The sequence below is a fragment of the Drosophila gunungcola genome, unplaced genomic scaffold (genome assembly GCF_025200985.1).
Source record: "Drosophila gunungcola strain Sukarami unplaced genomic scaffold, Dgunungcola_SK_2 000001F, whole genome shotgun sequence".
In the NCBI taxonomy this organism is placed as follows: Eukaryota; Metazoa; Arthropoda; class Insecta; order Diptera; family Drosophilidae; genus Drosophila; species Drosophila gunungcola.
This window is the reverse complement of record NW_026453197.1, coordinates 12,702,282-12,728,790: the sequence shown is the minus strand read 5'-3', so window position 1 is coordinate 12,728,790 and position 26,509 is coordinate 12,702,282. Positions and strand designations below refer to the sequence as shown.

The following is a 26,509-nucleotide window of genomic DNA, read 5'->3' as shown; positions in this document are numbered from 1 at the left end:
TGTTAGCTAACATGGTCACCCCCAACACGATTACCAACACTGCACCGCGCACTGTGTACGTCAGCTGTCAAAACGAATCACAAATTTTCACGGCTTTTATTGTGCGCTTGCATTATTATTGCATTTCCCCGAGTTCCAAGTGGTTGCGCAGCATATGCGTGGATCGGTGGCGGTACTTAAATGTCGCACGCATCCGCAGCAGTGAGTGTCAAGTAACCAAATAGCCAGAACATGTCGTTTGTGGGCGTGGGTGTGGGTGGAGGCGGGTGCGGTGGCCAGGACGTGCACAAGTTCGTGGAGGCGCTGCAGGCGGACTTCAAGACCCTGTCGCTGGAGACCAAGAAGAAGTATCCTCAGATCAAGGAGGTGAGTCCTGCTGACGTGTGGTTCACGGCCCTGGGTTCTCGTTCTCTAATTGCGGCCACTTATCCACCGAGTGGTGGTGGTGGTGGTGGTGTGTCACCGTCACCCACCCACTTTGGTGGAAGGTCGGTGGGCGGCAGCGGGTGGTTTGCTTTGGTTCCACCTGTGCTTGTTCTACGCAATTATGAAATTGATAGTCCAACGCAAATGAAATTGATTTTATGACACTTCCACATTCGCCCATTAATTCGCCTTCGTTTCCAATTTCCAATCTCCCATTTCACAATCAGGCATGCGAGGAGGCCATTTCCAAGCTCTGCACCGCCGGCAGCAGCCAACAAAACTCGGTTTACTACACCGTCAACCAGATACTCTATCCCCTGGTGCAGGGATGCGAGACCAAGGACCTGAAGATCATCAAGGTGAAGTAGATCATCAAGTTATAAGTAGTCTATAACTTATATCCTTATATCCAACTTGTCCTTAGTTCTGCCTGGGCATGATGCAGCGGCTCATCACCCAGCAGGTGGTGGACCAGAAGGGCGCCCTCTACATCACCAACGCACTGTGGACGCTCATGGAGAACAACATTGAGGAGGTGAAGGTGCTGCAAACGGTGACCCTGCTGCTGACCACCAACACGGTGGTGCATGGCGACACCTTGGCAAAGGCCCTGGTTCTGTGCTTCCGCCTGCACTACACCAAGAATCCCACGATTGTGAATACAGCCGGAGCCACCATCCGTCAGCTGGTTTCGCTGGTCTTCGAGCGTGTCTATCTGGAGAAGGACTCGGTGTCCAGTATCCAGCAACAGCAGCAGCAGCACCAGCAGCAACCCAGTGGTTCGCCAGCCGAGCCGGAAGGAGGCGGCGGCGGTCAGGATGTACAGACCTTTGCCTCGGATGCGTTCCTTCTATTCCAGGACCTCGTCCAGCTGGTGAATGCGGAGCAGCCCTATTGGCTGGTGGGCATGACCGAGATGACGCGCACCTTCGGCCTGGAGCTGCTCGAGGCAGTGCTGACCAACTTCAGTGCCGTGTTCCACGAGGTAAACATAAATACAGACCTGTATTGATTTTCACGTTTGTTTATCTTCGATTGTTAGCTTTTTGTGCGCACTTAACGATAAAAACATAGATAGACTGCAGTCAGGAGTTAAATTCTTAACCAAATAAGCTACATGTTTAGCTTTGGCTTATTGATCCATTGCTTTTTTTAAAGAAAATTGGAATTTTTTTTTGTTCTATGATTAGTTACTAGGAAAATCTTTTGTTTATCCAATTTTCTTATTAAAACTTCCCACTCTTTATATAAAAATGGTTAGCAACTTCAAGAAATATTATAAATAAACTTTTTAAAGACACTTTTGCAATTGAAATGTTGTGATTAGAGTTATAATTATAAGTTGTTTAACTTGCCGCGCCAGGCTAATAAATTTCAAAATACAAATTACATAGAGTATTAACAGATAAATCCTATTTTCCAGAGTAACGACTTTCGATTGCTGCTTAAGGAGCGGGTCTGTGCCTTGGTCATAAAGCTCTTCTCGCCGAACGTCAAGCATCGCCAACTTCCGGCTCCGAGCAATGGCAACGCTCCTGTGCCGGCCGAGAAACCATATTTCCCCATCAGCATGCGATTGCTGCGCCTGGTGGCCATACTTATACAAAAATACCACACCATACTGGTGACTGAGTGCGAGATCTTCCTGTCGCTGATCATCAAGTTCTTGGATCCGGATAAGCCGGCCTGGCAGCGGGCCCTGGCCCTGGAGGTCATCCACAAGCTGGTCACGCGCTCCTCGCTGATTGCCTTCTTCTGCAAGTCGTACGACTTGAAGAACCATGCCACAAACATTGTGCACGATATGATTGCCGCCATGGGCAGCTATGTGCGATATTCGCTGATCAATGCATCGGCCATGCTGAATGGTCAGCAGAACGGAATGGCCAGTTCGTTGACGGCCTTGTCGGGCAACAATCAGTGTGGCTTCATGTTCCGCGGAGCCTATCTCCCTCTGGTCGCCACCTATGCTCCTGGCGTCTCCAAGGCGGTTTAGTGAGTATAAAAACTAATGGTAAAACTATTTAAACTTCAATATTATGTCTGCCTGCAGCTTGGAAATGCTGGACAAGCTGGATGCTCCGAATATACCCGACAGCTATGGCATCTCGGTGGGTCATGCCATTCTTCTGGACATAACCCGTTCGATTGGAGGCGTCATACAGCGCACCCCAGAGCTTCATCCCAGCCACAATACGGCCGTGATAACGGAGGAGGAGCACAAGCCTCTGTGCTTGCAGTTGGTGAACTCCAGCTGGTCTGGCCTTCTCAGCGCGTTCATTCCATTGGTGGAGACGTCCATTGACGAGGCCACCACGGAGAACATCCTCAAGGCCATGCAAAACTATGCAGCTCTATGCGGCATGCTGGAGCAGCTACAGCCGCGAGACGCCTTCATTTTGGCCATGTGTCGTGCCTCCTTTCCGCCCCACTACGCTATGTCCATATTTGCAAACACCACGCAGCCGGATGGTGAATTACGATGTGAGTATTTATTATTTAGTGCATATTTATGATTACTAACTTCACTGGTTTTTTATGGCAGGCCACAACCGCAGTGGCAGTCAGGATCTGAGTAGCCAATTCATCAACAACTGCAGTGGCGATGCGGGGGACTTCCGACCCCAGATAGTGGCCGTGGGCACGCCCCTGCCCTCCGCCTCGCTGCCACACAGTGTGATGCAGGCACCGGTGATGCTGACCAACAAGAATCTTCAGTGCATGCGGGCGATCCTCTTCCTGGCGCACAACAACGGCGGAATACTGGGCACCTCGTGGCACATGGTGCTGCAAACGCTGCAGCATCTAGTGTGGATCCTGGGCTTGAAACCCTCCACGGGAGGCAGTCTTCAGGCCATGCCAAAGCCGGCGGTGGAGACCAATGTGGGCATTCAGACGGCCGTGATGGCTGATCTGCCGGTTCTGTCACAAATGCTAAGCCAGCTGTTCGAGTCCAGTCAGTATCTGGACGATGTGGCTCTGCATCATTTGATTGATGCTCTGTGCAAGCTTTCCCACGAGGCCATGGAGCTGGCCTACGCCAATCGGGAGCCATCGCTCTTTGCGGTCGCCAAACTGCTGGAGACTGGTCTAGTGAACATGCCCCGGATCAAGGTGTTGTGGCGACCGCTCACCAATCACCTGCTAGAGGTGTGCCAGCATCGGCACATCCGCATGCGAGAGTGGGGCGTGGAGGCCATTACCTACCTCGTTAAGTCCGCACTTCAATTCAAGCACAAAACACCACTCAAGGAGAATATGGTGAGTGTGATTGGCTGTCTCTTAAGATATGCTGTTTTATTTAACTTTCTTTTTTTCTTCAAGGAACTACAAACCATGCTGCTGAGTCCGCTCTCTGAGCTGTCTACTGTTCTGCACGCAGATGTACGGCAACGGCAGCTGGACTGCGTCCTTCAGATCCTGAACACGGCCGGGGAGATTCTCTCCTTTGGCTGGCCGGCCATCATCGAGATCATCGGGGCTGTCAACGAGCACCATGGCGAGCCGTTGATTCGCACAGCATTCCAATGCCTGCAGTTGGTGATCACCGATTTCCTCACAGTGATGCCCTGGCGATGCCTGCCACTGTGCATCAGCACGGCGGCTAAATTTGGTTCCCAGACCCAGGAGCTGAACATCTCCTTAACGGCCATTGGTCTAATGGTAAGTGATGCTATGGAAGTAAAGCAATGTTTTTTGATTAAATGAGGTTTCTGTTTTGCAGTGGAATATTTCAGATTTCTTTAACCAGAACCAAGACAAGCTTATGTCCACTCAGCTGCAGGATGTGTCCATTCTGCCCGACTTTCCGGGCACCGTGAAGATGCCGCAGTTCGACAAGTTGTGGATGTGCTTGTACGCCAAGCTGGGCGAGCTGTGTGTGGATCTGCGTCCGGCGGTGCGTAAATCGGCCGGCCAGACGCTCTTCTCCACCATCTCCGCCCACGGTAGCCTGCTAAATCCGCCCACGTGGCAGGCACTGGTCTGGCAGGTTCTCTTCCCGCTGCTGGACAACGTGCGCGCCCTGAGCAGCTCGGCCAGCAACGAGAAGGTGGACGCCAGTGGCAATATTCTCATCCATCACTCGCGCAACACCGCCCAAAAGCAGTGGGCAGAGACGCAGGTGCTTACCCTGTCGGGCGTCTGCAGGGTGTTCAACACAAAGCGGGAGCTCCTCCAAATGCTGGGTGACTTTGAGCGGGCCTGGTCTCTCATCTTGGAGTTTATCCAGAATGCGGCCTTGAGCAAGAATGGGGAGGTCTCGCTGGCCGCCCTCAAGTCTCTGCAGGAGATCATGTACCACAATACCACGGAGCGAGCGGAGAGGTCTTTGAAAGATCCCCAGACGGCCCAGGAGCAGGACGAGGAAATCTGGACCGTGAGTAGTGCGGGCACTAAGCAGCGATCTCCGCCAACCTGGCTTTACTACAATTCGTTTACTGGCTTATGCTATCTATGCTAACAACTCATATTTGCTTGTTCGTATCCAGATTGCCTGGAATATTTGGCTGAGCATTGGCATGGAGAGCACCAAGATGTCCACATCGACCACAACGAAACTGCAGCAGCAAAACAGCAATGGCGCCGACAGTCAAGATGACTTTTACATTCCCAGTCAGGCCTTCCTCACCGCCCTAATCCAAATCTTCCCTGCCATCTTTCAGCATATTCAAGTCAAGTAAGTGGACCCAAATATATATTAGATCCATTCATAGCTGAAGAAAATCAAAACTAAAGCTTATTTAACTTGTGTATTTAAATGAAGTTATTCAGATAATGCAAATGGGATTTCAACAATGTTTTAAAATGCTATGTCAACTTATTCGACTTCGATTTAATGCTATTTAATTTGCAGATTTAGTGCGGCTGACTTTGACAAATTCTGCACGGTGCTAACGAATGCTGTGTGCATTCCCGTCCAGACGGATGCGGTGCCCTACATCATGTCCACAGTATCGGACACTCTGCTAACGCCGCTGCACGATGGCATTCTCGATTGCATGGAACTCATACAGAAGGCAAGAAATCCTGGTATCATCATAGTATTAATGTTAATATTATAATAATGATCATTTGAACAGGAGGCCACAAAGACGGACTCCCACATCAGCCAGCTCATTCCCGCCATTTTCCGGCAGCTGTTGATCTTCAGCAAGTTCGCCTGTGCCCCGCCCACATTCCAGCAGAGTGTGGAGCACAAATATGCCAAGTCCTCGGGCCACTATGCCAACAATGCCTCCGTTGAGGTGGTCAGCATGAACTACATACCGTTCGGGGAGAAGTCAATCAGTATTTGCGTGAAGCTCTACCAGACCACGGCCACCGAGGATCCGGTGGTGCAAGAGCAGATCCTGCACGACATCGTCAAGGCACTGCGCACGCCGCTGGCCATGAAGTACAAGTGTCTGTCGTCCAGCACTTGGAAGCTGGCCATCTCCAGTCTGATCAGCGTGCTGCACACTGGCCTCAAGGTGGCGCGAGCCAAGCCGCAACACTTTGCGAGCCTGTGGGACGATTTGGCCGACACACTGGACAAGTTTCTGTTCCCGGCCAGTGTGTGCACCATCGAGGATCGCGGCCTGGAGGAGATCGTGCTGGACGAGACGATCGATTGCCAGGTGATCGAGTTGCTGCGGGACGAGGTGCTGCCCCATGCCCACGAGATGCCGCACCAGTTCATCATGCAGATCGTGGTGCTGCTCAACAAGGGCTCCATTCACTCCGCCTCGGACACGAACATCTGCTACGAGTCGGACTGGAAGCTGCGCGAGATCTTTGCCAAAACGTGCTTTGAAACCCTGCTGCAGTTCTCGCTGCTGGAAGATCATGCCAACGCCAACAACAATCGCCTCAATGCCAATCTCTTGGCAGCCGGAGCTGCGGGAGCGGGTGGCAAGGACTTTGCTGGAAGACTAGCGGTCACCGCCCTGCTGCATCGCTTCCAAGAGGTGCTCAAGCGGTTCAACGATGATGAGCGGCAGAGCGGAAAGTGCCCGCTGCCCAGGTGAGATCTCTATTATTATTATATTAGATAACTTACTTTGTTGTTTACTAACTTATTTAATTAAAATGTTTTTCAGATTTCGACTGTCTGAGATATCATTTGTGCTCAAAGCCATTGCAACGCTGGTGGTGTCTATGAAAAAAGCGCCGGCATCAAAGGGTAAAGTGAACTCAACTTGATTAGCATTTATGCCTTTAATACCTTTTTCTGCAGTAAACAAGCCTGCTTGGGATCAGTTAATTGGGCTGTATCCATACCTGGTGGATTGCACCACAACCACGTCGCCGGAGGTTTCTCGATCGCTGCGCGAAGCACTGCTACAGTATACGGATCTGTTGCAGGCGCCACGCACCTGCGCAGGAAGCACCTCCAACGACAATGCAATACAATCGAATGGACAAGAGTGAAAGTATGCCTAGGCACAGAGACAAAGTCCACATCGAGGAACGGTGGGAGCTGTGCGATGTTTTTTCTTAGTTCTTTAAGTGCGAACCGTTTGAAAATATTTATTTTGTGCATAATTTATGAATGTTAATCTTAGCCCTTCCTCGCATAGATGTAACGACTAAGCATCTATGTACTTACATACATACCTAAACCTATATATATATATATTTATATATGTATTTGTAATAGTATTTTGTAGTTGAGCTATGAAGTATATAATTGGTCTAACCGGCGTTGTCGGGATAAACCCTTTAAAACGCCTGGCAGAGGGAAGAAACGCAGACAGCAGATTCCTTTAGTACCTTTTCGAGACGCAAAGACAAAGAAATATATTATCTGTAGCTATAAATATACGAAACCAACTATGAACTATTTGTGTAGCGCATTTTAAAGTACGGATTTGCGTGTTATCTAAATCAAATATTAACCATTAACCATGATGCAACCAACCAACTTTGTAGTGACGTTTTTAAATAAAGCAAAAATTATTATTACCAACTGATAAGCGTAGTTATTTATGACGTCAGATTGCCCAGTTGTTTTCTGTGCAACGGACGGATGCCTCGACAACAGGTTTATTTCGCCGCCTACCTGAGTACACACATCTTCTGTTGGGCCAATCCTTATCGCATCCGCAGTGAGCGATGAGCAGCCACCTTGAACCGCCTCTGACATGGAATTCTTTTCACTTGGCAACTGCTTTTTATGCTTGTGAAATGTGGTAACTGATTGCTCCCGCGATGGCTTAGTTTGTTTAGACCAAAAACTGTATGCGGCTACAAATATAGCATTATTTAAGTTGAACTGATAAAGAAAGTTAACCAAATTGTTCTTCTGCTAGACTTTAAAAATTTTAGAAGGATGGCAAAACATTATTGTGACATCTGAAGGTTTGTTTCTCTTGGAAATCAACTATAGATTTACACTTTCATATTGTAAACTGATTGGCCGCACAGGCTTTAATTTACATTTCCAAAAATGTTTTAAAATCGTCTACTATTTTAAATAAGGGCAAACTCTATATCAAATATTTCACCATATTTAAATATTAAATTCATTTAAAATACGAAGACTATAGGTGCTATAGAAACGATCGCTTCTAACTTTTAAATACAAACGACTTATTTTAACCAATATAATATTATTAATAAAATATTAACTTTCAAACACCTTAGGATAATTTGTCTAATTGAGAAATACCTCATATCTAAAACCTGAAATCCAACCTACCTTTTTGTTTCCTTTTGTGCTTGTAGGTCAGCGAAAGTGCAACGTTTTAATCTAAATAAAATTTTTATTTTAATTTGTTTTGTTTCATTTTTTTGTCGGTTTTCTGCTTTTGTTTTCATTTTAATCGGTATAATAAGTATAATAACATTTTTTGTTGTTCTTGTTTTCATTATTATTATTACTGTTAATGTTAATGTTTTTATAGTTTTTTTCTTTTCTTTTGGTTTTAATATTAGAATTAGGCAATCGAGTTTAATACTACCTTCGTTTTAAATATTATGCAACGAATTTTTGGGTTTTACTTTCTCATGATTTTTTTTGTTTATGAATTTTTAAATGTATATATTTAATAAACTCATTTCCGTTCTGGCTAGGCAACTTCTCGTGTGTCGGGCAGCCGCACACTCCGTTGCTGTCTCGTATGTTTTTTTTTTTTGATTTTTATTTATTTTTTTTGTTTTGTTTTATGTGCTTGTCAACTCTTTTGGTTTTAGGTTTTTAATTTTTTTTGTTTTTTTACTTAATGCCGTGGGCGCTTAATGTACAGTTGCCTTGTAAAAATGTACAATTCAAGCGCTTGCTTTAAAATATTTTTTTTGTGGTTTTTCGGTCTTTATTTGTTATTAATCTATATTAGCTGAAAGTTGGTTTTCAACTCTGCCCTATAAATCACTTTTAATAAATAGCCGCCGCCTTGGTTTCTTCTTCTGTTTGGTTTGGTTTAGCTATTTACTTGTTTAGCGCTTGTAATTAACATTTTTGTCGTGTCCTCATTATGTTTAACTTTTGTTTTAATTTTCATGGGCTTAGATATAATACAATTTGTTGTTTATCATACTGCACTAACGGTCTCGCGTGGATTGCATTTGTCAGCTTTCTCGGCTCGCTTTCATTTCATTTAATTTCATTTACTAACTGCCTTTTCTTTGGGAGATTTTTCAAGTTCTAACTGCCAGCGGCTGCAAATACCTTTTTCTCTTTTCTTTGATTTTGCTTAAACGTTTAACTGGTTTGTTGTTCTTGTTGTAATATTTAGTTAATGTTTTATGTGTGTGTATATGTATGCGTGTGTTTTACGGTTTAACAATAGTTTAGTTTTAGTTTTAGTTGTAGTTTAGTTACTAATTTAGTGTAGCACATCCGTGAGATGAGACGAAATTTGCGTGTTTAGATTCCAGGATTTAGGTTTGGTTTTGGTTTTGGGTTTGGGTTCGGGTTTCTTGGTTTCTCTTCTTTTGGTTTTCGATCTATAAAACTCTATTTATATATATATATATATGTAATGTATGTATATATAGTATGTATGTTTATAGTATGTTTTGTATGTATATTAATTCATTGGTTTAATTAGTATTTGTTAAACAAAAGTAACGCAAGAGATTTTATTTAGTGCTAAAAACAAGTGTATGCTTATGTAAGTATTCGGCCTCGGTTCAGTTTCAGTTTCCCTCAACTTTCTCCACCATTATAATTATATTTATATCATATAATGTCTATGTAAAGAGATGTTCGGTAGATAGGCGTAAAGAGCGCAGTTTTCATCTTATTGGAAATTCGTAAAGTTCGTTAGAAATCTGATGAAAGTTTCATTAAAGTTTTCATTTTGGTTTGTTTCTCAATTTATTCGATAAACTCTTTACATTAAATTACTTAGCTAAATTGTTGGGTTCTTTTCACCATCTTCTGCTTATGCTTTTTGTTTTCTTAGTTTTTTTTTGGGTTTTTTTTTGGATTTTTTTTGGATTTGTTTTTGCCATAGCCATACAAAATGTTGTGTTTTTTTTTAATGTTTAACGTTAAGTACATATACATGCTCGTACATATATGTAATCCTTTGGTTTTAGTTTAATGAACACTTTGTTGGGTTCAATTTCAATATTAGTTTAAAAAGTTAGTTATAGTTTTAAGATTAGCGTTGGTTTTACGTTTTCTTGGTTTGGTTTAGGTTTAGAAAAAGTTCTGCTTGTCGAAATAAATATAGTTAAGAAGCGCTGTGCCCTGTTGACTTATTTGTGATTTTTCTTCGGTCTAGATTTAGGTTTAGGTTTAGGTCTAGATCTAGTTTTAGCTTCGGTTTCCATAATTCATTATCTATGTATATGTATGTATATATGTAATTTATATAAATTGCTAAAAATCATAGTTCATCGATTAGTATTCTGAAACAGTTTTGTGTTTGCTCTAGTTGAAGACATTTCGCAGAGGCCGGTATCGGAACCAACTGGAATCCATCCCCGGAATTCTCTGGTATCGGTATCGCTATCTGGTATCTGGTATCGAGTTCTATTAGGCTATCATACGGCAAAGTCTGTGGAGGGGAGAGGCGGGGGCTGGCACTTAATTGATTTTCATTTCTAGCTCCCCTAAAGGCTTATGCGGTTAGCTATCCTATATCTGCTATATATGCTATATATGTAGCACATCGGGGAAGGATTCCATTCGCTTTCGCCGCCCTATGTGTGTGTTTTGTGTGACATTCGGTTACTAGCTTGGATTACAGAATATTTTACTGCTTTCGGTTCTTGGTTTTTATGGCGAGCAGTGTTTACCCGTAGTTCTTCTAACTGAGTTTATGTTTATGGAGTGGCTGATGTCACACCCCAATTTTAAGGCCAAGCCACACGTTTTGCTCAAAGTCGCCGATAAGGGAAATGATTTAAAAGATAAATTATTTCTTAATGTTTTGTTTTATTTCTACTGAAACCCTAAGGCAATTATTTGTTTTCCTACAGTGTCTCCTACAGTTTCAATTTTTTACACTACTCCGGGCGCCTGCGGAAAACAAAGTTAGGTTTTTACGGGTTCGGTTCGCCGGAATCTCAGCCTGGCCGGCTGTTGAATCCTCCTCCATCATATATCCTCATTTCCTTCTCTATCGGAAGCTAGCTCCATCTCCGAGCCGGAATTCATACAAAATGTGTGACTTGCCAGTGAAATTCGCCAAAAAAAAAGTATATTTTTGAATAAACATAAATTTGGCTCTGATTTCGCGTACAATGTGTTTTGGTTCTGCAAATGTTTTAAATGCCATAACAAGTGTTTGGAAATCGTTAGTTCCCATTGTGTATAGTTTATCTTTGGGGGCAACTAGCGTTTTACAGCTCCGAAACGCACTGTATGGGAATTCGAAGAGAGACAGTTGTGATTTAATATTCCAAGCTCTATAGCTTGTATATTCACTCCGTAAAAATAAAATAAAAAATCAAATCCCAAGGACCTTCCTGAATTTTGAACCTAACTTTTCAATTTAAGCTTTAACTAATTTTTGGTTTCCCCTTTTTTTTTTGGGAGAACCGATGTGAACCGTTTTTCAGGCTTATGTTTAGTCTTAGCTTTCGTTTCGGCTTGTGATTTTTTCCCTCAACATTTGGCTTACTCGACTAATTAAAAGTACGTGTAATTATTAATATTATTTATGTATATGTTATATATATAATATATATAAGGTTCCTTCTTGTAACTTAACTAGAGCTTCGTCTGATGTTCACATTTAGCTGCTCTACTCGTGAAGCGACTAACGCGTGAGAGTCAAAAGTGTGTGCCAAGAAATTCTGCTTTTGTTGATTATATTGTTCGATAGTTTAGCAACAATTGATGGGTAAACCATGGATGATCGGTAAATGAGATAGTGGAAAAGTTGAAATGGGAATTGTAATGTGGGAGTGCTGTGGAGGAGTCATATGTTCTATCTGAGGAGTTGTAGTTAGGATACACGATTTGTTTGTTGTCAGGCTTAGTTTGTCGTTTGTTTTCTGTACAAAAAGACATACAATACTGCGTATGTGGTTGTTTGTATATAAGTGTATATATTTTATAAGTATGTATAGTTTCCGTTTGTTGCATCCTTTTCGTTAGTATGTTGTATATATAGCATAGTCGACGAGTGTTCCGAAGTTGATTTTGGTTTGGTTTGCTTTAAAGTTAGTAACGTGTGTATGGTTTAGTTGTTCATGTTGTTGTGGGTAACATTACGTCATACAATATAGCAGTAAATAGGTATCGTAGCTGTTGTTGTTGTTCGTTTTCTTCTTCTTCTTCTTGTGGGTTTACTTTTCAGTTCAAATAGGTTCAAGGATGTCTGCTTTCTAAGGGGGTTTTTTGGTCGAAAGAGAGAAAGTTTTATGGGGAATCGGTCAAATGGAACCAAGCCCAGAAATAAAAAAAAAAAGAGGAGTCTAGAGATACAATGAAATGGTAGGGGATCAGTTTAATGTACAGTTATGCATAATAGATCAATTATAATATAAGTAGTAGTTGTTGTCATTAATAGTTGTTATACACAAATAAGCCACAAAAACTGTACAACAATTGTACATGAATAAAAAACTTATGCACGAGAATTTATCGACGGTTTCCAAAAAGTCTCCTCTCTAGGCTATTATTTACCTTTCCCTTCATCCTCTATTTTTGTATTTCATCGCATATGTATATAACTATGTAATCGAACATGCACACACACACACGTGATCTATATATATAGCAATTATATATATATATATTCTTTATTTATATATATAACAAGAACGTTTAGTTGTTAGTTTTTTTTTTGTTTATCAAGGGTTCTGTTTATTATGCTCATTTAGTTTACTATACAAATCGTCTTGTTTTTGCGTAATTTAACATAATTTTATTTCATTAATTTTCATCGTTTTGCTGAGAACACAGTTTACTATGTAAATATTTAAAGCTTTGGTGGCGGCTAAAAAATCAACAACGAAAAGTTCACGTAAATGAAAACATCAACTGAAAAAAAAGGTTACACAAATTTTTACATATACATATTTGTACATATATATATATACGATTTCTATATGATTACGAGTTAAGATGTGAATTGAAGACCGCTTTAGTTCTTAGTTCTTTCGCATTTCGCATTTCGATTTTTATACACATACATTATACATAAACAACCGAAATTAGCAACAACAGAAATGAATTAACAGAGCTTATGATTTCATTTATTTTTGTTTTTGTTTTTGTTCTTAGTGTGTTTTGATTTTGGTTTTTTAGTTTTTGTTTACCAAAAATGAGGCTAAGCAAATAGTACTGAACTTTACAAGTTTTGGCAGTACGCATCTGATTTATTTCCATCCTTCTTTTCCTCCTAAAATTATGCAATATACAATGTTCTCGCTTCCAACGCTTCGTCCCTAGGCTATCTTCCTTCCGTCATCAGCTACTAGTTGTGGTATTAATCCTTTAAAAATATACTCATAACGCGCTACTTAATTGTTTTAAAAGTTCATCTTCAGTTTGTCAATATATCATATACATATATTAACTAAGATTAATAAACAAAGTTCTTTCAATATCGTCGTTTTCAATCGCTTTCCCATTTCATCATGTTTCTCCATCTCCATCTCCATCTTCTGTCCTCTCAAATGTGGTTGCTGTTGTTGCCGCTTCGCTTCATCTGATTTCTTATTTTTTTTTTTTTTTAAGTTCCGTTTTGAACTAAAAACTAACCTCAAAATATGACTACCTAAAAAATCATAGTTGTATAAAGAGTCCTCTTGCTAGGAAAGAAGAGACAGAGCCTTGGCTTGCTTCTACAGTGAGTCAGGCAGAGACAGAAGAATTGCCTGCTTCTTCAGCGTTTCTCAATTGTTGTTTTTTTTTTTTTTGTTATGTACAATACTATATTCTGTTGTTCAGGTGGAGGGTGCGTGGGGGAGGGAGTGGCATGTGCGACTTTTTGTTTTGCTTTGGAGTTAACGCTTCACTTTAAGGTTAATTGCTAAAGTTCCTTTATGTTGCCATCGTTTATCCATATTCTCTTATTAGTGTTCGTTTAACTGCTATCACTTTCCATTTTAATATTATTTTAGATTTACTTCGGTTTCCATTTGTTTTTAATATTAATTGTTTGCTTTTGTTTTATCTTTCTTTAATAAAATACAATTTTGCTAAACAAAGTTCTGCAGTTTTGCTGGGGAAGGGATAATGGGATAGTGGAACAGGGGTACAGGAGGGTGTGGGATACACAACTTTTTCTCTTGTGACTGTTTTTCCATATTTCGGTTTCATTACCATTCTCGATTTTGCTAGTTTTATGTAGTTTAGTTAATGTAATGTGTTAATGCATTTTACTTTCTGTTACTGGTTTTTGCTCATATTTAAATGGTTTTACTTGTTATTCTTTATACGGTGTGTTCTGTCTTTTGCCTAGGAATTTTAATCATAATTTCTCCTTTTCTTTTTCCTGCAATAAAGAATAAATTGCGAAAATCACTTGAATTAGTTTTGGTGGTCTTGGGTTGTGGTTGCTCATGTTCTTGTGATTGGATTGGGGGTTTCAACAAGTAATTCGAAAAAAAAATAAGTCAAAGGAAAATGTCGAGTTCGGAAATAGATATTGATAGGGAGAGCGAATCAATTAATTAATCAATAAACTTGGCTATGCCTCAATACAAATTATAAATAAATAATAATCGTTTGTTAGTAGGAAAATTAGGCTACTGTTGGTTGTTGCTGTTGCAGATGCCGTAGATGCAGCTATTGCTGTTCAGATTGCTAATAGTTATTGTTACTATTTTGGTAAATTATTGCAGTGATTGTTGTTTTGAAGTTTTGTTGTTGTTGTTGTTGTTGATGTTAGTTGACGCTGGGCACATTTGGATCAGATTTGGTTAGTCAAGGCGGGTTCATGGAGATTTGATCGAGGGCGAGGTTTATTTTTGGGTTAGTTTTTTGGTTTTAAGTAGTGGTTTTTGGTTTTTTTTTTTTTTAATGATGATTGCAGAAAACAGTCAACCAATCAATTGATCGAATCAAGCGGCAGGTTCTCCCACATATACATATTCTGTTTTTTGTTTTAGGATTTCTCATTCAATTTAGTTTCAACTAGAGAGCGAACTTGATCAACTACTCAAAACAAATGTTGGTTTATTCGACAATAGTTATGGGAAAATAAGAAAAGAATGAAAGATACATTTGATTAGCTTTCCATGATTATCGGCTACGACGAATCACTCAAAGATACCAGAAGTCTAGAACAGCAAATCAAAAGTCAATCAGCAACGAAAAATGTTAAGAAATAAAACGAATATTCACTGGGGGATATTTCTCCCATTTCAGGCAGGCGCAGGCAAGCAGAAACCAGGATCTAAGAAAACAATAAATATGTAGATAGGACAGCACTACGTAAAAGATAGAGAAAATAATAAAAATGCAAATTGTTTGGTTTTGTTCTTTTTTTGTTTATTTTTTTTTATATTTTTTCTTTTTGTTTAATTTACAATTGTATTTTTTGTTGTTGTTTGTTTTATATTTCGGTAGAAATCAATCTCAAAACGCAAAAAATCATAATGGATAGTTGTAATCGGTAAAGAATAGCACAAGTGTTTAGATACTAGGATACAAAGAATCGAAATCATTCAAGTTTTCAAGTTTATACACGGCAAAATCAACAGAGGCGACAAAAAACAAAAAGTGCGCAAACTAGAGGTTTTTGGGGCTAAGGGGCTTTTGGGGCGGGGAAAATACTCTTTTGTGTACAATATACAAATAATTCTAATTATAATTCCAAATCAATGCGAAAGTGTTGAGCTACGATTTCTGTTTTCGTGTGTATGTTTGATTCACTGCCAAGAAATTAATAAGCTTATATAGTGATTTATAATATACATAAGTAACGATTAATTCTGTTTTGTATTCCTCCAAAGCAAAATAAAAACTTTTGCTTCGCTTACGGTGTTTTTGTGTTTTTTTTTTTTTTTTTAAATGTGGTTTTCTTTTTAATGTATATAATTAAACAATAAGTACTTAAAAAGAAAGTTGATAACATTTTCTTGTCGTATTCCTTTACATGATAATAATAATAATATTATGGACTGGACTTTAACATAAAAGAAAGGTTTCGTTTATGTGTAATTATTTTTCATTAAGTTTTGTTTGTAGTTTATTTTTTAAGCAACAGAGACAAGCACAGCAAAAAAAAACGATTTTTCGATTTGAATAAGGCAAAGAAATTAAAAGGCATATTTACGATGAATTAAATTTATCATATTTATATCTAGAGAACTACATATTGTGTTTTAACTCTCGGGTGTGTCGGTGTGAATGAGTTGTGTGTGTGTGCGTTCGTTTTGTGTTTCCGTTTCCGTTTTGTGTTTGTCAGAGTTTTGGGCGAAACAAATATACGGATCAGGAATATATTTGCATTCGTTTAGCACACATCGAAAAAGGTAGAAACCTAAAAGTTAAGCTTTTTGTGTTCACTCTCTTCATTTCACTTCTCTGGGTCTCGATATTTCATTATATTCCTTGCGACGCTCCAGGCACAATGGACTTCATTATAATACAAAATTAGCAAAAACTATATAATTTCTTAACCTTTAACTTTTCATTTTATTGCGTATCCGTCGCTTGCGTCAAACACAAAAATTCATTCATTTTCCTTATTTTTCTTTCCATTGTGGTAACTATTAGAAATTGTTAACTAAGAAAATTTCACTAATTGTTGTAGCTGCTGCACCTCCGTCCGTTTGTTTGTCCGTCCGTAAGTACGTTGCTTCTCCGTATCTGTATTTGTATCTGTATCTGTATCTGTATCTGTTATCCGTTTCCGTATGGTTATGTTGTTGTGTCTGGTCTGAACTCGCATTTGCATTCGCCTGCAGCTTCAACGTCTTTAATTTGCAGTATAAAACTAAAATTTCAACTTTTTTCCTCTTCTGCTGCGTTTCGGTTGTTGTTTTTTGTTTGTTTGTTTTTGTTTGTTTGCTGATGTTTAATATTATTTGGTGTTGACAGTTTATGTTGTTGGTTTTTTGTTTGTTGTGGTGTTGATTGGTTTGTAGGTTGGTTGGTGTGTTGGGTCGGAGAGTTGGCACACTTACTGTTCTTGGGGATCAGTATCACTCTCCTCCAGTTCGCTCTTGTTGCGTCGCTTCTCATAGATGAGAATGATGATGCACAGAATCAGCACCTCAGCACAGATGCCCAGGAAAGGCCACAAGGCGGCAAATTTGCCTACAGAGAAGGGAGAAATATATTTTAAAAGTGTTTTACTCTGGATAACCGGTTAAACAAGGTCGCAAATCTTCGTCTATTTTGGTTGCATTTTGCTAATGTTGGATTACTAACCTATCTAATTGAATTGTTACCCAAAATAATATTTAAGTCTAAAAGTTTTAGCTTTTTGAAAAAACAACCTTTCTATCAGGATTCACGTTAAAAATGTTTTTTTTTAGGAAATATTACGCAAAAAATAGCTTCGTATCAGTTTTGTTGTAGTTAAATAAAAGCGAGATGACTGAAAATTACATTTTGAAAAATACATTTTTATATTAGAATACAAATTTAAGAAATATAAAAACGATTTTAATTTTCTTATCAATTAAAATTGATTTTTATGTATCATTATAAGAATATTTGTTTTTAATGTCAATTTCTAACAATAAATATTTACATTTAATATCCGAAATCTAATAACTATAGACGGGCATGGCTGGCTCTAACAATTTAATTTGGATAAGCACTTTGTAGTCTAAACGATTATAGCCTACAGAATCGGACGAGGAATGGCGACCAAGGTTTTTCGGCGAACATTAATGGGAGCTTAGGGGGCACTCCCATCCGACGGAAACTTACCCTTAACACGCACAGTTGTGAAGTCGCTGGCAGGAGCAGTGCTGGTGCCGTTCACACCATAGTCATTGGCCGCATTGCGTCCAATGCATTTGTACTCGCCTCTGTCTTGCAATGTCACATTGTCCAGTGTCAGAATGGCGTTCGGGACATTGTTTTCTGGTTTAAGGACGAAGCGATCCGTTGAGTTTGTCAGCGTTACATTGCCTGAAGGGAAGGAATGCAACCGAGTTAAATTTTATTTCTTGCAGGGATGTTTGAAAAAGAAAAACTCACCAAAAGTCCATATCAACTGTGGTGCGGTACCCACAACGGTGCAAGTCACCGACATCTTTTCTCCCTCCACAACGGCTGTATTTGAAGGCACTCTTACAACAACGCGGGCTGCACACGATAAAGGGAATATCAATCAATTGGGACTTGTGGTTGCTGAAGACGTCTTACGACAACTTACCAATCACTTTGATTATCTTGGACTCTCCGTCGATCTCGCAACTGTAATCGCCATCGTCGTTTACATCCGTCTTGTCGATGATGAACTTTTTCTCGGCTGCGATTATCTTAAAGCGACCCTTTAGCGAAGGCACCTCCGTCACAGCGGTGCCGTTCTTTTTCCTGTTCGCCGAAAAAATAAGGACAGGGATTAGTTTGGTGACAAATGGTTTTGGGACTAGTACTAGTGTTGGTCTTCGCCCGGTAATCTTATCCAATAAAGCCGAACCAAATTTCACTTGAACTGGTAATGGATTCAATGGGTTTACCACTAAAAAAAAACCGTGAAAGTCTCCTACGATTCATTATTAGTTCCTAAAAACAAGTAAACCAATTTTATGTGAGTCGCCTCCTTTTAATCAGTTTTAATGTAAAGTTTTATAATAGTTATAAAACCTTTTACTTAATATGTATGCTGTAGTTAGTACTTGTTCTTTTTTTTCTCTGTAGGTATTTGCTAGCAAAAAAAAGTCATTTATCTAAATGAATTCTACAGTTATCGCCGAATAGCCCGGCTGCACCTACTTGAGGAACGAACTTTCTCCTGGCCTTCCGTCGTTCTCTACGCCTTTTGCCAATTATTCAAAGACTAATTCCAAAGCGAGGCACACGCAAAGTTTGGCCCTGGCCCCAGAACAAGAACAAGTACGAGTACGTGAACGTGAACGTGAACGAGCACGAGAACCAGGGACCCGGACAGGTCCCGGAATGAACAAAAGTGTCATTACCATTACCAGACCCTGCCGCAGAGCTCCGAGCTCCGGCTACCAAACACTAACCGGTCCCAGACAGGAAGGCACTTTTCAGTAACCACCGCCCCTCAAAAGTGCCAGCCAACAGACCCCACTCAACCGTACACATTCGCACAAATGGCACCTTATTTTGCTCTTGCAGAGGGTATGCTTATTATAAAGAAATCCTTCGCTTTTCAGAAAAGCTCCCTTTTAGCTATAAATAAACCGCCAAAAGAAATCAGATCGGAGTTCTTGAACTATCTGGGTTTTTGAATTAAATTTGTAGGGAGTTGCTACAGAATTCTACCTATGTTTGGGAAAAATAGATTCGACATCAGAAAAATACTTTTAAATATTAAATGTTGTCTATTGGCATTTATTGAGTGGACTTCACTTAGACATCTTGTCCTCCGATTAAAATTTTTTGCAGTGTGTTCGAGGCTTCGTTCTTGTTTCGGTTGCCAGGTTACGTCAGTCAGGCAGTCAGTTAGGCAGTCAGGCCAACATAATTAAGCAAAAGTGCTTAGCTGTGCCGTATTAAAATGATTGCTCTTATAACTACTAACTATGTGGGACACAGACACAAATATAGAGCCACCCTGCGTCTCTACATCGCCCCGGAATATTTTCGGTTTCTCTGAGTGTGAGGGGGTGATTCGTAATGACTTACCATATAAGAACGCTCGACGTATCTTCTTTCACGTTGCAGCTGAGAACCAGCGGCGTTTTGATGTCGTAAAATTTCATTTGATGCTCGATATTATCATAGTTTGGCACCAGCTTATCTGGAGATGGTATAGATACATAAAAAAGATTAGTCAAATATTGGCAGGGGCGGGATGGCATTCTAATGTTGGGATACGAGAAAACGTTTACATATAGAACTGCTTAAACAAAGTTTATTCTAATAACTTGTATGTAAAGATAAATATATTTGCTTAGAGGAATAAATTGAGAACGAGCTTAAAGTATGAGAGGTTTTGGTGGAGCTTTTTTGAGAGATATCTGAGGTTTTTGGTTTGGATATTTTTTTTTTGGCTGAGAGATGAGAGCTTGAAATTCGGTTTTGAATACTGACTAAATTGCTTAGAAGAGTAATGATGAATTAGCAACACACAAATCACTAATATCAAAACAAAGGTGGAGCAAAAAAAAAAAAAGAATATTCGTAAAACTAAAACTAAAACTAAAACTTAAGAATACGTATAAATAAAACAAAAGAGCATACAATTTGGTCAATCGAATTTTATTCATCTTTTCTGGTATAAATCACATTTTCGTACTATTTCGAAACTTGGACTGAAATCAAATAAACTTTATTTTACGCTGCATATGAATTAAGATTACTATGATTATTTACGTTTATGTTTGATTAGTTTGGTATGTATAGTTGATTAATTTATCGGTTAAGATAGCTGCAATATAAAATAGAGCAAAAGTAATTAAATTTATGTTTATCGATATACAAAATGCGATACATAGAACATTAAGATCGATTCTCGAACTATCGACAGCTCGATTGACAAGAAGCGCAAGCAAAAAAAGCAAGAAAGCGAGAGAAGGAGAATCAGCGGCACGCCACGTGTTGTTTTTTCCGCCTTATCTGGCAGTCTGATTGAATATAATCAGCTCGTAAGCCAAACGCTGCCAATTGTAAACTTTATGCGTCATCGCAAAACTGGCTGCCAATCAAATTCGAATCGGAATCGAAATCGCAATTGAAATCGAAATCGATGCACCTGCCATCTGTGTGTTCAACAATCAGAGTAAACAACCAAAGCGTTAAAAAGGAAGAACCAAAGAAAATCAAGACACACAAAAATATATGTGAAAATGTCAAGCAGATAAAACTTTTTGAAAATTATATATCACTAAACCTTTTTTAAGATTACAAATTTTAAACTAAGGTTTTTGAAATTCAAAAGGTTAAAAGTCACTTCATATTTACAACTATAATCTTGATATTTTTTTTTGTATAAAATAAAATCAAATTGACCCATAACATTTGTTGTGTACAGGAGGAAAAGACAATAAAAGTCTAAGAAAGCCAAAGGTAAAAACAAAGATGTAAAGACAATATAGGGCAACAAATGAAATCAAGATAAAGGTAATCGCAAAAGACAAAGAAAGAGCGGAAATGATACAAAAGTTCAGGCAAACAACTCAAGCTTAACTTAAAGGTGTGACCATATGTGAATATGTGGGTGTGTGGGGTGTGTATGTGTGTATGAGCGAGAGTGAGAGCGAGAGAGTCAACGGCGAGCTTGTCAAGGTCACATTGAGTGGGAGCGAGCGAGAAGGCGAGTTAGCTAGACGAGCGATTAACGTTTAATTAAAAACCAACAACACCAAAATTAGGCTAGCGAGGTTAATGCAATGGAAAGAGACGCAATGGAGAGAGCAAGCGAGCGGGCTAATGAGGAGAGAGCGAGAGGGTGGAGTGGGGTGGGGTGGGGCCGGAGCTTAGATCAGATGCAGTTCGAAAGAGACAGAGCGAGTGGGTGGGGTGGGCGAACACTTGACCCTGTTCCCATTTTTAATTTCGCCTATAGCCAATTGTAAAATCGAGAGATTTGAAATCGCTTTAAAAGTATGCTGTAAAAAATGTACTTTCAAGATATTTAAAACGTTAAACAAAATTATTTAATTAATTAGTTTTTGGGTTGAATTTCTATAATAAAAAACTTTTACATTAAGTGAAAGTATAAAAAATTATCTTTTATTTTATTGATAGTTTTTAATTCTCTATATAATTATAAAAAGTCACGCTGGGATTATCGATATCGTCAAAATATCAATATTCATAGCAATAATCAAAAGAATCATAAGAGCTATTGAAAATGGGAGCAAGGCTGTAGTTTTCGGTACGATAACAAATTACAATGGCAGTTTTGATCGGCGCGAGCGAGATAAAAGCCATAAAACGAACAACAACAAAGTGGGCATATACAAGTTGAACTTTAATAAGAGGTTTTTGTAAGTGTTTCATGTGTGTGTGTTTTTGTGTGTGTGTGTGGCTCACCCATCTTGACGGGCAAGAGCGTCTGGTGCTGCAGATGCACCTGATGCGCCTGGCCACCCATCAGCATGTGGCCACCAGCACCAGCACCCATAATTGGGGCACTGGCACCCGCAGGAACTCCACCACCACCATCAGGACCACCAACACCACCCATCATGGCCCTTGTGCTGGTGGCTACTGAAATGGTAGTCAGCTCACGTCCTGATCCCACCACTGGCGGCACATAGTGCGGTGCGTAGGTCTGGTAGCGCTCATTCTGGCCAGGATTGGGCCGTGGCGGCAGTGGCAACTGGAAGGCGTTCAGCGTGTGCTGCGCCTGCTGCTGCAACTGTTGCTGGTGGTGGGCATGGTGGTGCGCCGTCGTCAGGAGCAGGCTGGCCTCCGTGGCAGTGGCGCTGGCAGTGGGATTCGTCTGATTGTACAGTATAGTGGGTGGCTCTGGCGGCGCCACCGTGTGCTCCAGCTGATCGAAACGCGGTGGTGGAAAGTCCGGCGGTGTGGCCGAGTAAACGCGATGGATACCGCCACCGCCACCGCCGCCTCCCCCCGCCGAGGGATGCCAGGGCTGAGATCCAGAAAGGCTGACGTTTCCATAGCCCAAATGCGACTTGTGCTGCTTGTGTGACTGGTGGGGCAACTGTTGCTGCTGCTGTTGCTGCTGCTCCAGCCACGTTCGTGTGAAGAAGTCATCCGCCGAGTTCGGCGTCAGTTCGTCGATGGTTTGATATCCGGACTCGGTGGGTTCGCCCGTTCCCGCTCCTGCTCCCTTGGCATCCCGCACGTGCAGCATGTGGTAGGTGCTGTGGCGATGATTGCACTGATAGCGACCCTCGTGCACCTTGAGGGCATGCCGCACTCTCAAATGCGCCTCAATCTTGTGCTTCTCACCTTTAGCGGGAGCAACAGATGACCAGATGAGTGGTGGAATCTTCAACTCCTCCGGAATTAACTTCTTCGCCAAAATACTCACCCTCGATTGCACTTTCAGACAGAGCGTAGGCATGATCATCGCGCCCGTGCCGCAGATTGTGCCTTGTGATCGGCTCTCCGTTCTTGATCCAATGGATCTGCTCGGTGATCGGTATAATGCAGGTGATCGAGAAGGGCTGGCCCAAGTTCACATTGGACTCGCCATAGTAGACGACCGGCGGCGCCCCAAACTCTGTGGACTCCTCGCTCACGTCGTTGGCTGCTTCCACAACAGAAAGCGAACGTTGGTATAGGGTTCAAGGGTCACACAATCAACTTATAATTAGTCTAAGAAAGGTGCTGGTCAAACAAATAGAAATGGGGTACCGCAGACATCTCTATTGATTTGTAATCACTTAGACAGTTATTTATTTATTCCTGATATAACTTTTCACAGCATATTTTTTTTAGGAGTTTTGATTGATATGTAAATCCTTATAAGATCTCTGCGGCTCCACCTCTATGATTGCTTTAAAGCTAGTGATTGTTATGACATTTTTTTCGCAGTTTTGCTTCTTTTTCTAGTCTATAAAACTGCTGCGAAAAACATTATCGGAATCACCATTTTCAAGTAGTGTGACTAAATTCCGTTGACCAGTGTAAACGATTAAAAATTATAAAATCAAACAGAAATTTAACGCAAAAAAGGATAAACAAAAAACGATCATCAATACATCCTAATATTATAAATGTTTATGTGATGACTTATATTATATGTGTTTTTCCCGTTTATGGTATTTATTGAAAAGTTGCGATCGATTATTTGATTTCAGCGCCAAGTTGCAAACATATATATCAATGTTGAAATTTATCTAGTCGAAATGCTTATATGCTTTGGGCAATTTTCTTTATGGGGATTAGAGGAGGGAGGCTAATAAAACACATTTACACACAGAACACAAAAAAACACAACGGTTGAAAAATAAACTAACATAAATCGAAAATTTATTTACGTAATGGTGGAAATTAACACTAACTTATGTTTCGATATATATGGGGTTTTTCTTACTGCACTGATTGATTTATCGTAACTTAATCGATTATAGGCAAGGAAAAAGAGAGAGACAGTGGGCAATAGTGGGACCGAGATATTTGCATTGATGTGTATACATACACTACTTTTGTGCGATTCAAACCCCCCACACGATTAATAAATTGTTCTGAAAACCCCCCTACTAGCAAATCCTGAACACGCCCCTGTGTAAAAAATAAGTTTAAAGTTGTATACAATATTACTAATCAATTTGCCATTATCTGTATGATTTTAATTTCTAGGTGCCATTATGGAATTCTTACATTTTAATTCCATGTCATCATGAGATAATAAAATGTAGATTTTGAGATAGTCAAGACTATGACGTTAATGACTGAACAATGAAGTCAATTAGATTAAAATTTTTGTTGCTTATTTCTGAAACTGAATATTTTCTTAAAAACCTTGGTAATTTCGATTTCTTGGTTGCCTTTTGGTTCATTCTAATCAAAAGATAGTCAAAAACGATGACGTCAATTGGCCGAGACTGGTTTAAACTGCATCGGTGACGTCAATTTCGTCCAGTTTTAACTGCATAAGCCCACAGACACCTGCTGCGAAGCCTTGTGGCAATCCCATTATAACTTGTTGAGCTGTTATCGCCAAGTACCTTGTGATAACACACAGCAGCAGGGCCATAAATATTTGTGTAATTGTGTGTGCCCGGGGAGTGCGTGTATTTGCTCGTACATTTGCCCGTATATTTGCCGGATGTATTACAAAACGGACTGTCGAGCTTGATAAAAAAAGTAAACCGAACCGAACACAGCAACACGGAGCCAACTGAAGCATAAGCTCACAATCTTATCAGCTGATTAAAGCAGTTAGCAAGTGGTCGGACAATGTCTTTATCTTTATCCTTATCGCTGTCATGTCAACGCACATGCACACACTCTCGCACGTTTGCACATAACTGATGTTAAATTATGTTTACGTCTCCCTTGCCATCTGGCTGACGTTTTCCTTCTTTTATTCTGTCTCTCGCATTTAAATTAACCCTCTCTTAGCCAACAATACACTTCACTTCACATTTCAAAACTCCAAAAGATAAGATAGCCTGGATCAGGGAAAAGCCTACCATTAAAAAGTGTTATTGTTGGAAATGTTAAAAGTATTCGTTGTTTCTTTTTATATTTAAAAAATACTCATTTAACGGTGATTAACAAAGACTTTATTTTGAATAACAAGTTAATGATTAAATAAATAGAAGTTAATTTATTTATTTAAGTAGTAACTCGGTTTGGTAAACGTTTTGCAGAGTTTTTTAGATATATAAATTGGGCAAACAGAGGATTAAGCTCAGGGAAATGTATATTTCTCCGCACACGCATACACACGCAGCAAGTGAGAGGGAAAGAAAAGCGCGAGGAGAGCTACAACAATTTATTTTACAAACATGTTACATGCACGAGTCGAGCTGCCACCAAAGTCTAAAACGCCACCCTGCACCCTACCACCCAATTTTCCCCTACCAACGCCCGCCGAAAATGCTTTTGTCACGTTGGACAGCCCAACTACACGGCTAATGGGCGGGAGGGAGATGGGGCTACACAACACAACGGAACATATTGCAGCCGGCAGAAGCAGAAAGAAAGAGAAATAAATTAAGAGAGAGAGAGAGGAGACAACAGACAGCTGAACAATAATTTAAATTTATACAACACTGTCGCACATACATTCATTTGAATGTATTTAGGTAGATGTACCTCACAGGTGCCAGGGTTTCCTTATTAATATGTTATTCACATATATTTTCATAGAATACCTTCATTAAGTACATATTGTAAACTTACTACTAAAATAGTACCGAACGGCATTGCGTATGAAATGTTTATAAAGTGTGTAAGCAATGTTAGTTTTACTGTATTTATAAGACGTATACGTAATGTCGCTTGATTCCCAATATTTACATTACACATACGCAGCGTTGTCAATTTCATAATATTGATTAAGAAGTATAGTTGCATTTAAGATCAATATTTCTGTATTTTTCTGCTTTGGAGTATGCTTAAGGCATGTACGACATTTCCCTGTTTTTTTTTTTATTTTAGTATTACGCATACACAGTGTTGCCAGCTTGCGGTCAAAATGTATTGTCCTTTATGCACCAAAAACAAACCAAGAAACCTATAAAACTAAAAGTCTATTTCGATTCTGGTTAAGTTTTCGGAAAAACACCAAATGGTTTAAATGGCTTGCAGCCCTGGTGTTCATAGGCATACCTTAGCATTCTTTCCCCGGCCCTTATCCTTTCACCCATTTCTACGTTCGGCAAGCCCTAAACGCTTAACCGCTAGTTGCCGTTTTTGTTGCTTTCGGAGAACAAGAAATTTATGGTTTATTGCTTGTTCATCTAGCATAGTTTTAGTCGCATTCCTGCCTGCGCCATACAGAAGTGAGGACAAAACAAATGAATGCGGGCTGAGCGAACAAGAGCAAGAGCCGGCTGGGGCGTCTAAAAAAGCGCAAAACTAAAAGTTTATTTAATCAAATTTATGGGACTGCCTGTAGTCTGTGCAACGCCCCCTTCTCCCCGCACATAAAACGCCCCCTGCATCGCA

General features: G+C 40.1%; 2 protein-coding genes across 2 annotated transcripts; one reads left to right on the top strand and one right to left on the bottom strand.

Annotated features, from left to right (window-relative positions):
• Positions 1-59: 59 nt before the first annotated feature.
• LOC128261804 (protein MON2 homolog) lies at positions 60-7,375 on the top strand. Its single transcript, XM_052995676.1, has 13 exons — positions 60-366; positions 654-785; positions 851-1,411; positions 1,850-2,421; positions 2,480-2,910; positions 2,972-3,687; positions 3,751-4,089; positions 4,151-4,804; positions 4,917-5,104; positions 5,282-5,444; positions 5,508-6,430; positions 6,507-6,589; positions 6,644-7,375. Exons 1-13 carry the CDS (start codon positions 232-234, stop codon positions 6,835-6,837), a joined length of 5,091 nt encoding a protein of 1,696 aa, XP_052851636.1. The 5' UTR covers positions 60-231; the 3' UTR covers positions 6,838-7,375.
• A 1,702-nt stretch (positions 7,376-9,077) lies between these two features.
• Positions 9,078-24,655, bottom strand: LOC128261810 (uncharacterized). The gene is made up of 8 exons (XM_052995686.1): positions 24,559-24,655; positions 22,917-23,135; positions 21,947-22,834; positions 19,595-19,709; positions 18,153-18,313; positions 17,975-18,082; positions 17,702-17,905; positions 9,078-17,080 (listed from the first exon to the last, which is right to left on the bottom strand). Exons 1-8 carry the CDS (start codon positions 24,638-24,640, stop codon positions 16,944-16,946), a joined length of 1,914 nt encoding a protein of 637 aa, XP_052851646.1. The 5' UTR covers positions 24,641-24,655; the 3' UTR covers positions 9,078-16,943.
• Positions 24,656-26,509: the final 1,854 nt, after the last annotated feature.

Coding starts and splice junctions, on each gene's coding strand:
- LOC128261804 (XM_052995676.1), top strand. CDS start 232: ATGTCGTTTGTGGGCGTGGGTGTGGGTGGAGGCGGGTGCGGTGGCCAG. Junction 3,688..3,750: donor CACCACTCAAGGAGAATATG/GTGAGTGTGATT, acceptor TTTTTCTTCAAG/GAACTACAAACCATGCTGCT. Junction 4,090..4,150: donor TAACGGCCATTGGTCTAATG/GTAAGTGATGCT, acceptor TCTGTTTTGCAG/TGGAATATTTCAGATTTCTT.
- LOC128261810 (XM_052995686.1), bottom strand. CDS start 24,640: ATGTACGAGCAAATACACGCACTCCCCGGGCACACACAATTACACAAA. Junction 18,314..19,594: donor ACGTCGAGCGTTCTTATATG/GTAAGTCATTAC, acceptor TTCGGCGAACAG/GAAAAAGAACGGCACCGCTG. Junction 18,083..18,152: donor CAAGATAATCAAAGTGATTG/GTAAGTTGTCGT, acceptor TATCGTGTGCAG/CCCGCGTTGTTGTAAGAGTG.